The sequence below is a fragment of the Sus scrofa genome, chromosome 2, assembly GCF_000003025.6.
Source record: "Sus scrofa isolate TJ Tabasco breed Duroc chromosome 2, Sscrofa11.1, whole genome shotgun sequence".
Classification (NCBI taxonomy): Eukaryota; Metazoa; Chordata; class Mammalia; order Artiodactyla; family Suidae; genus Sus; species Sus scrofa.
In genome coordinates, this window is record NC_010444.4 from 63,307,052 (window position 1) to 63,325,642 (window position 18,591).

General features: G+C 36.0%; 1 protein-coding gene across 1 annotated transcript; it reads left to right on the forward strand.

Moving 5' to 3' along the window:
• On the forward strand, positions 289–1,263 carry LOC102167841 (olfactory receptor 7A17-like). The gene has a single exon (XM_005661222.1). The coding sequence runs from the start codon at positions 289–291 to the stop codon at positions 1,261–1,263; it is 975 nt and encodes a 324-aa protein (XP_005661279.1).

Consider the following 18,591-nt stretch of genomic DNA (forward strand, 5'->3'; position numbering starts at 1 on the left):
TGCAGAGCAGAAATTGACACAACAATGTACCTCAATTATCGGCTAATTAAAATAAAATAAAAAACTGTAAATACATGAACTCTTTGGAAATGTAATGGGAATGGGTCAAAATTTCTAGTCGTAGATGTAATATGGTATACCCTCAAGAACTTATCTATATATAAAATATTAGCATTAATTTCTTGACAGCAAAATAGAAATTGTAGTATTTCAACTGTGAGTTATGCTCATTTGAATGAAAATTGGTCATATTATTTTCCTTTTTATCCCAAGAGTCACCTCCACCCCATGGAACCAGGGAACCGTACAGAAGTTGCGAAATTTCTTCTTCTGGGACTTTCAGAGGAACCAGAACTACAGCCCCTCATATTTGAGTTTTTCCTCTCCATGTACCTGATCACGGTGTTTGGGAACCTGCTCATCATCGTGGCTGTCAGCTCAGACTCCCACCTCCACACACCCATGTACTTTTTTCTCTCCAACCTGTCCTTTGTAGACATCTGTTTCACCTCTACCACCGTCGCAAAGATGCTGTGGAACATTCAGAACAAGAGCAAAGCCATAACTTTTGATGGCTGCTTCACCCAGATGTATTTTTACATACTCTTTGCAGGTTTAGATGATGTTCTCCTTAGTGTGATGGCTTATGACAGGTTTGTGGCCATTTGCCACCCCCTGCACTACATGGACATAATGAACCCTGGACTCTGTGGGCTCTTGGTTCTGCTGTCCTGTGTAATGATGGCCACGTATTCCTTGTTACATAGCTTAATGGTATTGCGATTATCCTTTTGTATAGACTTGGAAATCCCCCACTTTTTTTGTGAAATCAAACAGCTGGTCCAACTTGCCTGTTCAGACACCTTTCTTAATAACATCATGATGCATGTTGGAGCTGGACTTCTAGGTGGTAGCACCCTGACTGGTATCCTTTACTCTTACTTTAAGATAATTTCCTCTATATGCAGAATCTCATCAGCTCAGGGGAAGCATAAAGCCTTTTCCACCTGTGTATCTCACCTCACTGTTGTCTCCTTATTTTATTGTACAAGCCTAGGAGTATACCTCAGCTCTTCCACTACCCACAGCTCACAGTCAAGTGCAACAGCTTCAGTGATGTACACTGTAGTCACACCCATGTTGAACCCATTCATTTACAGTCTGAGGAACAGAGACATGAAGAGGGCTCTGCAAAGGTTATTTGGGATGGAAAAGTTTACAAAAGGACACTTTGTCCTGAGGTTGAATAAATGCACATCATAGCAGGTCTCAAAGCCTCAGAGCCAGATATCATGATTCTTTGATCAGATTGTAGAAATAGTACTTGATCCTTCAATGTATTGCCTGCTTCTATTTCCATCTCTTTGATTTCAACTTTCCATACACTTTAAGTACCTTGCTTCATTAACTTTTCTTCCCTGTCATCTAAGGTTTTCTTTTGGCATTTTTCTGCTCTCCCAAATTTTTCACTGCCTTAAGTGAAATATATGGAAATTCCCATGTATCTCATGAGACTTCATGCATTTCCTAAAAATAATTTATCCTGGAAAAAAAATGCTGAGAAATGTTCCTTTCATTTTACTAAATGAATAATCTTGTATTTTTTCTACCGCTTTGAAAAAACTAAGCAACTAAAGCCAATTACATAATTTAATGTGTACAAAATAAGAAACTGTAATCTATCACTTTTTGCATATAATTCCTTTTTACATAATTATCATATTTGCTTTTCCTAAAAATGTAGACTTTAACATATAGAGTGTTTCATAAGAAGTCATTCAGTTTTATTCTCCCTAGGATCGTTTTATTAAAGTTGATTTACAATGTAATGCCAATTTTGGCTGTACAGCAAAGTGACCCAGTCATTCAAATACATCTATATATATCTTAACATATACACATACACATATGTACATTCTTTTTCTCATCATATTATATCCAAAGAGTTATGATATAGTTCTCTGTGCTGTAGAGTAAGATCTCATTGCTTATCCATTCTAAATTCCATCTAGGATCTTGTTCTTAGTTTAAAAAATATTGATTGGAGTATGGTTGACTTAAAATGTTGTATAAGTTTCAAGTGCATAGAAAATCAATTCAGTCATACATCTGTCTATCTATCTATCTATCTATTCCATATTTTCTCCATATAGGTTATTCCAAACTAATATGTAGATACCCCTTGCTATTCAGTAGGTTCTTCTTAATTATCTATTTAGGTGTCCACATTGCCTACAAGAGTCCTGGCAAAACTGATCATCAACTACCTGTCTCCAACTGTAGTCTATGTGAAACACAAATTTTAATAAATGGTTTGATGTAATGAAGTCTAGTGTCAGAGATGATTTTCAGTATGATGAAGCAAAATGTATATCAGATTAGTACTATGCAAACTGTTTATTCATGGTGTAAATTCACTTACTGATGAATGTAAGCTTAACATCTACGTGTAAAGGGTTTATCATTCGGGTGAAGGATTTTGGGGTGTAATTATATTTTATGTTGAATTATTTTTCTGTTTCTACTTGAAAACTTCCATTATTGCCTATGAATGTGATTCCTTCCATTGCTCTAAATGAAATATCTTCCTCTTCCTATCTTTTGTTGTAACTACTGAAAGGGTGCTAAATGTATATACACACATATGTATCTCTCCAAACACGGACAACTAGAGAACTTAAATTCATGTCCAGTCCTGTGAATCAGAGTCACAAGTTTTGAAGAAACAAGCATGTCCTTTTAACCTTCATAGTTACTTACAAGGAGATATCAATGGAGTCATTTTAATACAGTTATATAAAATAAACTTGAATAACAGTAATTACAAATGCTATTCAAATATCAGAACAGCTGCTTAGAATGAGAAAAAATATAATAATTTCCCTCAATTATATTCACATTGATCATAATATCAGTTAGCTAAATAACAAGTTGTCCTAAAAGCAAATAGTTTAACATAATTCATTTATTACCAAATAGGATTATAGGATGAGAAGGTGGTCTGAGTTCTTAATCTCAATTTCATGGGTGTATGAAAGTTGAAAATAGTCAGCTGTCAGGCTCTATTTTGAGTTTTTAAGGCTCACACACTATGTGTGTGCAGTGGTACTGCTCTTCTCTCATGAATGACATTATGTCAATATCATCCTTTTTGTACATAGATCAGTCCTTAGTTTCCAGGGAAAAGTGGGCTTATCAAATATTAATTTTTTATTTTAGTTTCACTGTTCTTATATCCATATATGACAGTCTGCTTTCTTCCGAGTTAGAAGAGGTATCTCCTAATTTTTAGGTGTGATTAATTACGTGTGCTTCACTTACTACCTTGAATTATGTAACTCTAGAAATTTAAATTTCTTAACTAATTCATTGATCTATAATTACACACAATAAACTATTCACTTTAAAATATGTGAATCACTGAATTTCAAAAAATTAGCAGTAAAATACATGGTTTCATTTGTCTATAATTCAAAAAGATGGACAATAAATTTTAACTTATTTATACTGTTATTGTCAATAATGTAATTGGCCTGAGCCTCAGTTTTTTTATTTTATTTTTTTCCCACTGTACAGCATGGGAATCAAGTTACACTTACATGTATACATTTTTTCCCCACCCTTTGTTCTGTTGCAATATGAGTATCTAGACATAGTTCTCAATGCTACTCAGCAGGATCTCCTTGTAAATCTATTCGAAGTTGTATCTGATAACCCCAAGCTCCCGATCCCTCCCACTCCCTCCTTCACCCATTGGGCAGCCACAAGTCTAATCTCCAAGTTCATGATTTTCTATTCTATGGAGATGTTCATTTGTGCTGGATATTAGATTCCAGGTATAAGTGATATAATATAGTATTTATCATTGTCTTTCTGACTCATTTCACTCAGTAGGAGAGTCTCTAGTTCCATCCATGTTGATACAAATGGCATTATGTCATTCTTTTTTATGGCTGAGTGGTATTCCACTGTGTATATATACCACTTCTTCTGAATCCAATCCTCTGTTGATGGACATTTGGGTTGTTTCCATGTCCTGGCTATTGTGAATAGTGCTGCAATGAAGATGCAGGTGCATGTGTCTCTTTTAAGTAGAATTTTGTCCGGATAGATGCCCAAGAGTGGGATTGTGGGGTCATATGGAAGTTCTATGTATAGATTTCTAAGGTATCTCCAAAATGTTCTCCATAGTGTTTGTACAAGTTCACATTCCACACCCCCTCCAGCACTTGTTATTTGTGGAGTTACTAATGATGGCCATTCTGACTGGTGTGAGGTGGTATCTCACGGTAGTTCTGATCTGCATTTCTCTTATGATCAGCGATGTTGAGCATTTTTTCATGTGTTTGCTAGCCATCTGTATATCTTCATAGGAGAACAGTCTGTTCAGGTCTTTTGCCCATGTTTCCATTGGTTGATTGGCTTTTTTGCTGTTGAGTGGTATAAGTTGCGTATACATTCTAGAGATTGAGCCCTTGTCGGTTGCATCGTTTGAAACTATTTTCTCCCATTCTGTAAGTTGTCTTTTTGTTTTCTTTTGGGTTTCCTTTGCTGTGCAAAAGCTTTTCAGTTTGATGAGGTCCCATGGGTTTATTTTTGCTCTTATTTCTATTGCTTTGGGAGACTGACCTGAGAAAATATTCATGATGTTGAGGTCAGAGAGTGTTTTGCCAATGTTCTCTTCTAGGAGTTTGATGGTGTCCTGTCGTATATTTAAGTCTTTCAGCCATTTTGAGTTTATTTTTGTGCATGGTGTGAGGGTGTGTTCTAATTTCATTGCTTTGCATGCAGCTGTCCATGTTTCCCAGCAATGCTTGCTGAATAGACTTTCTTTTTCCCATTTTTTGTTCTTGCCTCCCTTGTCAAAGATTAACTGACCATAGGTGTCAGGGTTTATTTCTGGGTTCTCTATCCTGTTCCATTGGTCTGTCTGTCTGTTTTGATACCAGTACCACACTGTTTTGATGACTGTGCCTTTGTAATATTTCTCAGTGTCTGGGAAAGTTATGCCTCCTGCTTGGTTTTTGTTTCTCAGGATTGCTTTGGCGATTCTGGGTCTTTTGTGGTTCCATATAAGTGTTTGTATTGTTTGTTGTAGTTCTGTGAAAAATGTCATGGGTACTTTGATAGGGATTGCATTGAACCTGAAGATTGCTTCAGGTAGTATGGCCATTTTTACAATATTGATTTTTCTAACCCATGAACATGGAATATTCATCCATTTCTTTACATCTTCTTTGATTTCTTTGATTAAAGTTTTATAGTTCTCGGCATATAGGTCCTTTGGCTCCTTGGTCAGGTGTATTCAGAGGCATTTGATTTTGTGAGGTGCAATTTTAAAAGGTATCGTATTTTTGTATTCCTTTTCTAATGTTTCATTGCTGGTATACAGAAATGCCACTGACTTCTGAATGTTAATCTTATATCCTGCTACTTTGCTGAATTTATTAATCAGTTCAAGGAGTTTTGGGGTTGAGTCCTTAGGGTTTTCTATGTATAGTATAATGTCATCTGCATACAGTGACAGGTTTTTCTCTTCTCTTCCTATATGGATGCCTTTTATTTCTTTTGTTTGTCTAATTGCTGTGGCTAGGACTTCCAAAACTATGTTGAAGAGCAGTGGTAAGAGTGGGCATCCCTGTCTTGTTCCAGATTTGAGTGAGAAGGCTTCTAGTTTTTCCCCATTGAGGATTATATTGTCTGTGGGTTTGTCATAAATGGCTTTGATTATGTCCAGGAATTTTCTTTCATACCCACTTTGGCGAGGGTCTTGATCATGAATGGATGTTGGACTTTGTCAAATGCTTTTTATGCATCTATTGAGATGATCACATGAGTTTTGACTTTTCTTTTTTTAATGTGGTGTATGATGCTGATTGATTTGCATATGTTGAACCATCCTTGTGACCTGGGATGAAACCTACCTGGTCATGGTGTATGATCTTTTTGATATTTTGTTGGATTCGGTTGGCTAAGGTTTTGTTGAGATTATTTGCATCTATATCATCAATGATATTGGCCGATAGTTTTCTTTTTTGGTGGTATCTCTGTCTGGTTTTGGAATGAGGGTGATGGTGGCATCATAGAATGTCTTTGGGAGTATTCCTTCTTCTTCAACCTTTTGAAAGAGTTTCAGGAGGATGGGCACCAGATCCTCTTTATATGTTTGATAGAATTCACCTGTGAAGCCATCTGGTCCTGGAGTTTTATTTGAAGGGAGTGTTTTTATGACTTCTTCAATTTCATTTTAGTGATCAGTCTGTTCTGTGAGTCTGTTTCTTCTTGATTCAGTTTTGGCAGGTTCTAAGCTTTTAGAAAATTGTCCATTTCATCCAGACTGTCAAATTTGTTGGCATATGGTTGTTCATAGTATTCTCTTATGTTTTTTTGTATTTCTGCAGTAACCATTGTGATTTCTCCTTTTTCATTTCTAATTTTGTTTATTTGGGTTTTTTCTCTCCTCTTTTTAGTGAGTCTGGCCAGGGTTTTGTCAATTTTGTTTACCTTTTCAAAGAACCAGCTCTTGGTTTTATTCATTTTCTCTATTGTTTTTTGAGTCTCTATTTTTTGATTTCTTCTTCGATCTTTATAATTTCCTTCCTTCTGCTGACTTTAGGTCTTGTTTGTTCTTCTTTTTGTAGTTCGTTTAAGTGGAGGGTTAAGTTGTCAATTTGGGATCTTACTTCTTTTTTGAGAAAGGCCTGTATCGCTGTAAATTTCCCTCTGAGCACTGCTTTCGCAGCATCCCATAGATTTTGAGAGGTTGTGTCCTCATTATCATTTGTTTCAAGAATTTTTTAAATTTCCTTCTTGATTTCCTCATTGACCCATTGGCTTTTTAGTAGCATTTTGTTTAGTCTCCATGTAGTAGGTTTTTTCTCATTTCTTTTCCCATGTTTGATTTCTATTTTCATGGCATTGTGGTCAGAGAAGATACTTGAGATAATTTCTATGCTCCTAAATTTGCTGATGTTAGCTTTGTGTCCCAATATGTGGTCGATTCTTTAGAAAGTTCCATGTGCAGTTGTAAAGAATGCATATTTTGATTTTTTTGGATGTAGTGTCCTGAAGATATACATTAGGTATACCTTTTCTATTGTTTCCTTTAGGATCTCTGTTGCTTTATTGGTTTTCTGTCTAGAGGATCTGTCCATTGGTGTGAGTTGCATATCAAAGTCTCATAGTATGATTGTATTTCCGTTGATTTCTCCCTTTATGTCTGTTACTATTTGTTTTATGTATCTGGATGCTCCTATATTTAGGGCATATATGTTGATGATAGTAACATCCTCTCCTTGGATGGATCCCTTAATCATCAAGTTGTGTCCTTCTTTGTCTTTCTTTATGTCTTTTGTTTTAAAGTCTCTTTTGTCTGATATGAGTATTGCACCTCCTGCTTTTCTGTCATGTCTATTGGCATGAAATATTTTTCCCCACCCTTTCATTTTCAATCTATACATATCCTTTGTCCTAAGGTGAGTTTCTCATAGGCAGCATATTGAAGGCTTTTGCCTTTTTATCCTCTCAGCCACTCTGTGTCTTTTGATCAGAGCATTCAGTCCATTGACTTTTAAGGTGATCATTGATAGATGATTATTTATTGCCATTTTGAACCTCGTGTTCCAGTTGATTCTATGGTACTCCATTCTTCCTTTCTTTTTTTGGTTGGATGGTCTCCTGTTATTATCTGTTTGATTGTTTTGTTTTTTTTTTTTTCATTTTTTGCCAATGCAATGTTTGGTTTTTGCTTGTGGTTGCCCTGTATTTTAAGTATGCTAACCTCTTCCTATAATTGTGTGTTTTAGCGTGATGGTCCTGTAGGTTCAAACACTTCATTACTATATTAAAATTAAGAAGAGAAACATACAAACAAAAAGGGTCTATTTTTTCCTTACTTCCCTTGCCCACATTTTATGGTTTTGATGACTCTTTTTTTTTTTTCCTTTTTAATTTTATTTTGTTTGAGGCCTGTTCATGATTAAATCTGTATGCTGGCTTATTTGAGTGACTGCTCCCTGATTGCAATTTCCTCAGTCCTAGTTCTTCCTCTTCTTCTTTTTTTTTCTTTTCTTTTTTCTTCCCTTTCCTTCCTTTCTTTTTGGTTTAGAGAAGCCCTTTCAGTCTTTCTTTCAACCTGGTTTTGTGTTGCTGCATTCTTTTAGTTTTTGTTTGTTGGAAAAAATTTTTATTTCCCCTTCTATTTTAAATGATATTCTTGCTGGATAGAGTATTCTAGGTTGCATACTTTTTCCTTTTATCACTTTAAATATCTCTTGCCATTCCCTCCTGGCCTGTAGTGTTTCTGTAGAGAAATCAGCTGATAATCTTATGTGGGTTCCCTTGTAAGTAACATTCTGCTTTTCCCTTGCAGCCTTTAGGATTCTCTCTTTATCACTAACTTTTGCCGTTTTTATTATGATGTGTCTTGGTGTGGGTCTATTTGGGTTCAACTTGTTTGGGGCCCTCTGTGCTTCCTGTATCTTTAACCCAGTATCCTTTAGATATGGGAAGTTTCCAGCAATAATTTCTTCAAGTATATTTTCCATTCCCTTATCTTTTTCTACTCCTTCTGGAATTCCTATTATGCGTAGATTGGCCCACTTTATATTATCCCATAGGTCTCTTATATTGCTTTCATGTTTTTTGATTTGGTTTTCTGTCTGCTGACCTGATTGGGTGAGTTTCATTATTCTATCTTCCACATCACTGATTCATTCTTCTGCATTATTCATTCTGGTTTTTACTGCCCCTAGTTCAGTTTGCATCTCTGCAAATGAATGTTATAGTTTTTCTTGGCTCCTCCTTATATATTCTAGTTCCTTTCTGAGGGTATCTGCATTACTGTTCATATCTTATCTTAATTCCTTCAGTATTTTCACTATTTCTCTTTTGAACTGCAGGTCTGTCTGACTGCAGAGATCTGTTTCATTGTTGACTGTTTTAGGTGAGTTCTCCTGTTGGTTTGACTGGGGGTGGTTTCTCAGCTTCTTCATCTTGCTGGTTGTTTTCTTTTTCCTGAGGGAGTTTTATTCTCCATGGCCAGGTGTTGTTTGCCTTGTCACTGCTGTGGAATGTTTCCTGAGGGCTGGCGTTGTTGGCCAGTCTTCTTTGAGGCAGTGTGGCTTTTCCAGAGTGTGGGTGGGGCTGACAGGGTCTCTCTGAACCAAAGGAGGACTTCCTGAGAGCAGACAGGCCTGGGAGGTCCGCACTAAAATGGAAGCAGATTTCACTCAACTGGGCAGATCTTGCTTTGGTGTTTTGGTGCTGTGGGGCTCTTGCAGGGTACTGGTGGTGCTGAGCAGCTGTTCCATGGGCGTTCAGTACCTCCCGAGGGCTGGAGCGGCTAGCTGGGCTGCTGCAAACCCAAGAGGCTCTTTCCAAGGGCATCCTGACTCGGAAGGACTGCCTGAGAATGTAGGCAGATTTTTCACAGCCCAGCCACGCCTGTTCTAGCTTTTCTGGGCTGTGGGGACACTTGGAGGGGGCTGGAAGTGCTGGGCAGCTGTTCCATGGGAGTGCAGCACCCCCCGAGGGCTGGAGCAGCTGGGCTGCTGCGAACCCAGAGGATCTTCCCCAGGGCAGTCCGACTTGGAAGGACTGCCTGAGAATGTAGGCAGATTTTTCTTGGCCCAGCCAAGCTTGTTCTAGCTTTTCTAGGCTGCAGGCCTTTTCCCGGGGGCTGGCAGTATTTGGTGCTGCTCCGTGGGGGAGTAGCCCCTCCAGAGGAGCCTAAGTTTTACTTATTCCAGAAGGAAATATGATAAAACCCAAGTTCACATGGGTGACCTGAGGAATAAATGAAATGTATAGAAATACTATCCTGAGTACACAGGTATCATTTAAGTTTAGGAGTACACATATAGTACATATATTCATATATATATATGCTTGCATCTGTATACATTTTCTCTCAAAGATACTTGCATATATACATATATATGTATATGTATGCACACCATATTATTTATAACTGATCTATTATGTTGAAGGAAAACTTGAGAGAAATTTTGAGAGATAGTAGTGCAAAGAATGAATGTTTGGATAAACAAACACAAAATAGAAAGAATATAGAAATTTTGACACAAAGATTTATAGTAACAAATATGATGGTAATTTTAATAATGAAGTCCTTTTCCTCTCTTATTTTCTTTATCTTCCTAGGGCTGCACCTGCAGCATGTGGAAGTTCCCAGGCCAGGGGTTGAACCTGAGCTATAGCCACCAACCAACACCACAACCACAGCAACATTCAACGTAGGATCCGAGCCAAGCCTGCAATCTACACCACAGCTCACGGCAATGCTGAATCCCTAACCCACTTAGCAGGGCCAAGGATTGAACCTGCATCCCCACAGTTCCTAGTTGGATTTATTACCCACTGAGCCATGAAGGGAACTCTCCCCTGTTCCTCTATTAATTCCTCAAAGACTTTAGTCAGAATCACATTTACATTTAGTCAATATGAAGTTCTCTGTACCAGCTAATGGGGCAGAATATTTTCAAATGGCCTTAATTTTCTCCTTTAAGGTAGGATTTTAACACATAATGCTAAGGAAAGCTCACTTAGCTTGATTGAATTTAAAGGCTTAAACTCAGCTCTGAGAGACTATATATGATTAGGCAAATATCTGTGTTAGTTTTGGATTACTTCTGTAACAAATTACCATGCTAATAGCTTAAAACTAATTTCTGTCTTACAGATCTATAGGGTCAAAATGCTGACATAGGTCTCATCGAGCTAAAATTAGGATATCTGAAAGATTGAGATTCTCCTTTATGCTCCAGAAGAGAATGGATTCCCTTTTCTATTTACTTCTAACAGGATTCCTTGACTCATGGTCTTTCCTCCATCTTCAAACCCAGGTCTCTGACTCCAATTCTTCTTCCTCTTTCTTTCATATTTACAGCACCATTGTAATTATATTAGTGCAACTTTGATAATCACTGTTAATCTTCTCATATCAAGATTAATGATTAGCAACCTTATTCCATCTACTGTTATAATTCCCCTTGCTATAACAGCTAGGATACTCAAAAGTTCTTTTTTTCTTCACTTGCTAAAATTAGAATATAGTTGATTTACAATGCTGTGCCAATTTCTGCTGTACAGTGTAGTGACCCAGTCACTACACAGACACACACCTCCCCCACACACCCACAATCTTTTTCACCTACTGTCTTCCATCATGTTCTACCCAAGAGATTGGATATGCTTATCTGTGCTATATAGTGAAGGTCTTCTTCATCTATTCTAAATGTAATAGTTGGTATCTACCAACCCCAAATTCCCCATTCATTCCATGTCCTCCACTTTCTACCTAGGCAACCGCAAGTCTGTTCTCCATGTCTGTGAGTCAAACGATCTCAGGACTACAATGTAGACATATTTTGGAGGATCTTATTCTGCCTATCACAAAGTCTTTTTCAGATAGAAATTATTTGATGTCTCTCAAGAGCCCTTATTTTAAAACATCCAAAAAAGAATTTAACACCCCCTAAAAAGCTAGTGAAAATTTTGTCTTTCAAAACTTCACACATGGAATATTTTTGGTGAAGAGCTAAAACTGCCTATACTTGATATAACTTCACAATACAAATAGTAGCCCACAGGCCAGGACCTGAAGCATCAACTATATTTAGAAGCTTTCTCTTTCTGACTTACGTCACTTAGTATGAGAATCTTCATTTGCATCCATGTTGAAAGACAAATACCATATATATAAATTATATGTGGAATCTAAACTATGGCAAATATGACCCTATCTATAAAACAGAAATAGATCACAGAGATGGAGAGCAGACTTGTCATCATCAAGAAGAAGAGGGGAGAGATGGGTGTGGGCAGAGAATTTGGGGTTTGTAGATGCAAACTGTCATATTTGGAATAGATAAGCAATGGGGATCCTACTGTACAGCACAGGGATCAAATTTTTGGGGGTAAAACGTGATGGAAGATAGTATGAAAAAAAAGAAAAAAGAATGTACATATATATGATTGGGTACTCTGCTTTACAACATAAATTGAAGGACATTGTAAATCAACTATATTTTTATAAAGAAACAATACTTAGGAGCCTGTTACAAATGCAGAGTCCCCACACTTCCTGAATCAGACCTAATGAATCATAATTTGCCTTTGAACTATAATCCTTGAAAATTTGTAGGAATAGTGAATTTATAGAAGTGAAAGTCTAGAAATTTTTTCAGCTACTCACTGATGATTTTGGGGGCAATATAATTTTTTTTATATTTTCTTCTGCATTACAGGAGTTCATTAGCATCCCTTCAGACAAGCCAAATATCCTTAGTTGGAAAATTATCTCTGGTTGAGGATCACTACCCCAGAACTTGAGATATAGAGGCATCCTGAGAGATTCCAATCAAGACTCCATCTCTTACTTAAAAACTTTAAGCAGAACATTATATATTCTGAGTCCCATTTATGCAACGGGGGCTATAGTACATAAGAGGTCAGCATCATGGAGTGAATTTCTGAACAAATTGGACAATCCCTATAATGTGCTGAGGTAAACTATTATACATAAAACATTTAAATATGTCTCATAACTACAAGCATTTCATAATGAGCATTTCATAATGAGGATGACTGTTTTTCACTTCTGACATGAGTAGGAAAATCCTAATAGTTTCATCAAAAGTGTCAGGAAGCCATACAGTATCGTGCCTAAGGTTTTGTATGAAAGTTCGGTGTTATCCTACTTATAAAAAGGGGAATAATATCTTTTATAAAAATATCAGTGGCTATATGGTCATTGATTGGAAGATCCAAGAGGACTAATCAGGAGATACTCTTAAATCTGGGAACTTAAGAAAACTAACTCAGGCTGGGATAAGGTGTTGAGAAGTTTAAACCTCTGGATATAGGAATATTAGTGGAGGAGTAATAAAAACTGAATTCACCTGCCTTATTACTGGCCTCCTAGGAACAGAGAAAGAGCAGGGTAATTTTCCTTTCTGTCCAGACTTGTGTCCCAAAGGGAACTCATGTATATGGATGTGGGAGTTACATCAATAAAATGCTTAATGAGAAGGTAAAGTGAGCTATAAATATCTCATCTTCTGCAGTCCTCTCCTTGGGCTTCTCAGGACATGTTTCCTTTGGAGACCTAAGTCTGACTGTGAAACCTATCTGTTCCTCCTTCCAGAAGTGTCTTGTGGGGACAGACTTTCTGTCTCCATTATCAGCCATCCAAGAGGCTTGGGAATTTCCTCACAGAGACCTTTCTCTCAGAGTTCTCATCCAGGTGAGTCCAAGAGCCCAGTAGATACTGTGGGAGAGAATTAGAGAGAATGAAACCTCAAACCTTTATCTGAGGTCCCCTGTGGGCCAATCCAGCCTAGCTCAGATACCAGGTTACTGTCATTTTCTTTGCTGGGCTGATTTATAAATAAATGTATTTAGTTACGGCTTAAAAGAGTATCGAACAATGACATCAATAACGTAGCTTCAATGCTGCCAGTTAAATGGTAATAATGGAAGTCTGACTGGAAGAAGGAATAGGAAGCATAAAGTGCTTCCAGAAAAAGTAGAAAATGATTTCCATGGTATTATTAATTAACAAGAGGAGAGAAATAAGGTTTTAGCTGTAGAGTGATAAACAGTGAAATGAGGAGTCATGGCACAGCAGAAACTAATCCAACTAGGAACAATGAGGTTGCAGTTTTGATTCCGGGCCTCGCTCAGTGGGTTAAGGATCCGTCGTTGCTGTGAGCTCTGGTGTAGGTCACAGACGTGGCTCAAAACAGTGAAATGAGGGCATTTCTCTTTATTTTAAAAGCAGAGAAATACAAATATCATATGATATGACTTAAGCATGTAATTTAATAATAAATTATGCAAAAGAACTTATTTATAAAACAGAAGCAAACTCACAGATTTCAAAACAAATCTTATGGTTCCCATCAGTGAAACCATAAGGGGGAGGGAAGAATTGTGAGGAGAGAATTACATATTCACACTACTATATAAATAGATAAACAAGAACCTATTGTATAGCACAGGAAAATATACTCAATAGGTTGTAATAACCTATATGAGAATAAAGAATGGATGTATTTATTTGTATGATTGATTCACTTGGCCCTAAACAGAAGATAATACAACATTGTAAGTCCACTATATGCCAATAACATAAACTTTTAAAAACGATGGGCATTTTTGACTGTTAATGAGAGAAAGGTCTAGATCAAGGGATTCATGCAAATACATTCCTGCAACAGCATTTCTTCAAATATTTGTATTACAGGATCTATTTTCACCCTGGGTATTCACACATAAAATGTGAATTTTAACATATGAGAAAAGAGATATGATAAAGAGCTTTACTTTGCAATGTTTTATTACCTGTGAGACTGTACATGTATATACATTTTTATATATTCGTTTCTTAGCCATTGACTTTTTCAATCAAAAATTGTCTGCGAGAGTCCTTTGCTTTGGTGTAGTATGGTTGGTGCATTTGGAGTGTTTGCATTCCTGTCTTTGACGGTGTTCCTTCAAAAAATAATTGGTTTTATTTTTTTTTCACAATAATTGCTTGCCATTTAGTTCTTTTATGTAAGTATACATATATTTGTGAGAATGTTTTATCTATATAAATTTTGCATGGTCAAAATTATTAGTCATATGGGATCCTCTCCACAGCTTTTCTCTCTTTTTTATTTTTTTTACCAAAATAATTGAGCTGTCGCTTTAATATTTGCCACTTCAAAATCCTTGGTTTAAACAAAAATAATAGTGAATATTGTCCTGCATACTTACTGCTAATAAATAACTTTTTATACATATACATTTTCTAACTTTATTTCATCTCTGTTATCCGTATTGTTCTTTACAGCCTTTTGTGCTGAAATGTATCTGTAAACATTGTATCACATTTGGCCATCATCTGGAAGGAACTCTTTTTTACAATTTGAATAAAGGTCACTTTTATCTTCTATAAATGCATTTGAATCCATAATCTTTGATATGTGAAAAAATATAACCTGCATACACTTTCCTCCTTACATTTTAAAATCCCTTCTCTTTTATATTATTTTATTTCCAAGTCATTGGCAATTTAGCATTGAATTAGCTGCCCTTGCTGATGTCATTAAATTGTTACTATTTTATATTTTTATAAAACTTAATTATAGGTTTTCATTAAATTTTGTAACATTCAGTTATTTTGAAACCACTATGCTTAATTAATCTCATTCTCACTGATATTTCCCATGTGTTCTTGGTTTCCTTTAACTTCTCTTTCTCTTATGTACACATAGCTATCCAAACACTTTTCTACAAAAGCATGAATAGAATGCTGGACACATCATAGGTGATCTTTATGTTTTAGTGTAATCTTTTTTTTTTCTGTGTCCCCTTTTACGTCTTTGTGAATAATACCTCAGGGACTTGCTTCCAATCAAAATAGGACAACACTAGTTCATTATTCAATAGCTGTTTAATATTTCATGATGGAGCTGTGCCACTCACCTCTACATGGTCTTCCATATTTCTTTTTAAAGTTATGTTGTATTATTGAAACAAAAATATTTGAGATTGTTAAATTTAAACTGTAGTTCTGACAAAGAGCAACTTTGTTCCCTGAGGATCATTGAGAAATAATTATAGAAATATCTATCTGTCACATTGGGGAGGGTGTGGGGAGGCCAGGGATGCTCTAGACATTCTGCAATACATAGCACAGACATCACCACAAAGAGCAATCTCCCCTAGAATGTCAGTAATGCTGAGACTGAGAAACTTTGAGATAAAGGATCCTATACTTTTAATATCTGTGCTGTTCTTGGATTATTTTAGCAACATTGTAATTCTCTACATTTCTGTCACAAAAAGTAGATAATACCCCTTTGCTACCATTTTTAAAATACCAGGCAACAATATAACATCTTTTTAAGTGTTTTCCCAGTCTAATGGATTTAGACTGGGAAAACACTGGAAAAGTGTGTTGTTTTCTAATCTTGCACTGAATTTGATTCATATATTTGATCACCATTTTGATGTACCTGTTATTATTTTGTACCCACCTATTATATGCCTATTATTTTACCATTTTCAGCCTTCTGAATGATTTTTTAAACAATTTTATTGGAGAATAATTGACTTAAAAAGTTGTGTTAGTTTCGAGTGTCAGAAAAATGAATCAGTTATACATATACACATATCCATTCTTTCTCAGATTCTTTTCCCATATAGGTTATTATAGAGTATTAAGGAGATTGCTTAGTAGATCCTTGGTACTCATCTATTTTCTATATAGTAGTGTACATGTGTCAATCCCATTCTGCTAATTTATCCCTCCTCCCCATGGTTTTCCCTTTGGTGACCATAAGTTTGATTTCAAAATCTTTGAATCTGTTTCTGTTTTGTGAATAATTCTTTTGTATCATTTTTATTAGATTCCACAGGTACATGCATGTTGCTGCAAATGGCATTACTTTGTTCTTACGGCAGGGTAATATTTCATTGCATATATATACCACTTTATCCTTTCCTCTGTGGATGGACATTTATGTTGTTTCCTTGTCTTGGTTATTGTAAATAGTACTGCAATGAACATTGGGGTGCATATATCTATTCAAATTATGGCTTTCTCTGGATATTTTCCTAGGGGTAAGATTGGTGGATCATATGGTGGTTCTACCTTTAGTATTTTGAGGAACCTCCATACTGTTCCCCATAGCCATTGAACTAACATGAATCCCCACCAAGAGTGTAAAGGGGGAAATTTTTCCATACCCTTACCAGCATTTATTGTTTGTAGAATTTTCGGTATTCCCCTTCTGACCAGTGTGAGGTAATACCTCATTGTAGTTTTAATTTGCATTTATCCAATAATTAGTAAAGCTGAGCATCTTTTCGTGTGCTTTTTGGCCATCTATCTTTGATGAAAAGGCTCTTCAATAAGTGGTGCTGGGAAAACTGGAGAGCTACATGTCAAAGAATGAAATTAGGGATTTCTCATTATGGCCCAGCAGGTAAGGACCTGACATAGTCTCTGTGAAGATGCAGGTTTGATCCATGGCCTTGTCCAGTGTGTTAAGGATTTGGTATTGCCACTAGCTGCCACATAGTTTGCACATGTGCTTGACTACAGTGTTGCAGTGGCTGTAGTGTTGGTCTGCAGCTACAGCTCCAATTCAGCCCCTCGCCCAGGAATTTCCATATGCCACAGCTGTGAGCATGAAAAAACAAAATAAAATTAGAACATTTTTGTACACAAAAATAAACTCAAAATGGATTAAAGACCTAGATGTAATGCTGGATACTATAAAACCTTTAGAGACAAACATAGGCAGAACACACTTTTACATAAATTGCCAGCAATATCTTTTTGTATCTACCACCTAGAGTAATAAAAATAAAAACAAGAGTGGGATTTATGGGTCATATGGTAGTTCTATATTTTGTTTCAGAGGTACCTCCATACTGTTTTCCATAGTACTTGTGCCAGTTTACATTCCCAGCAGCATTCCCATTCTTGGGCTTATGTCCAGACAAAACTTTCATTGAAAAAGATACTGGCATCCATATGTTCATTGCAGCACTATTCACAATAGTCAAAACAAGGAAACAACCTAAATGTCCATTGATAGATGAATGGATTGAGAAGATGTGGTATATATACACAGCAGAATACTACTCAGCCATAAAAAAGAACAAAAACTATTTGAAGCAACATGGATGGAACTAGTGATTCTTTTACTAAATGAAGTAAGTCATAAAGAGAAAGAAAAATACCATGTGATATCACATATATCTGGAATCTAATATATGGCACAAATGAACCTTTCCACAGGAAAAAACTCATGGACTTGGAGAACAGACCTGCGGTTGCCAAGGGGCAAGGGGAGGTGGTGGTGTGTACTGAGAATTTGGGGGAGAATAGATGCAAACTATTGCATGTGGAGTGGATAAGCAATGAGATCCTACTGTATAGCACAGGGAACTATATCTAGTCACTTGAGATGGAACGTGATGGAGGATAATGAGAGAAAAATTATACATATATGTGTGTGTGTGTGTGTGTGTGTGTGTATGTATATATATGCATGCCTGGGTCACTTTGCTCTACAATAGAAATTGACCAAACACTGTAAATCAATTATAATGGAAAAAATTAAAATCACAAAATAAAAAATATAGAAAATAAATAAAATCAAAAATGTAAAAATACAAACAAACAAAAAAAAAACCAAATAGGACCTAATTAAACATAAAAACTTTTTCACAGCAAAGGAAACCATAAACAAACTGAAAAGACAACCCACAGAATGGGAGAAAATCTTTGCATGTGAAATGATTGACAAGGATTTAACCTTCAAAATATACAAATATCTCATACAGCTGTGTGTGTGTATATATATATATATATATATATATATGTAGACAACCCAGTCAAAAAATGGTAATAAGTTTCTAAACAGATATTTTTCAATATTTATATATTCAAATATCTAAACAGATATTTTTCAAATTAAAAATGAACATTTCTCAATTAGCATCGTAAAAATTTTTTCACATTTTATTTAGTTAAATGTGTTTATCACATTTTATTTAGTTAAATGTGTT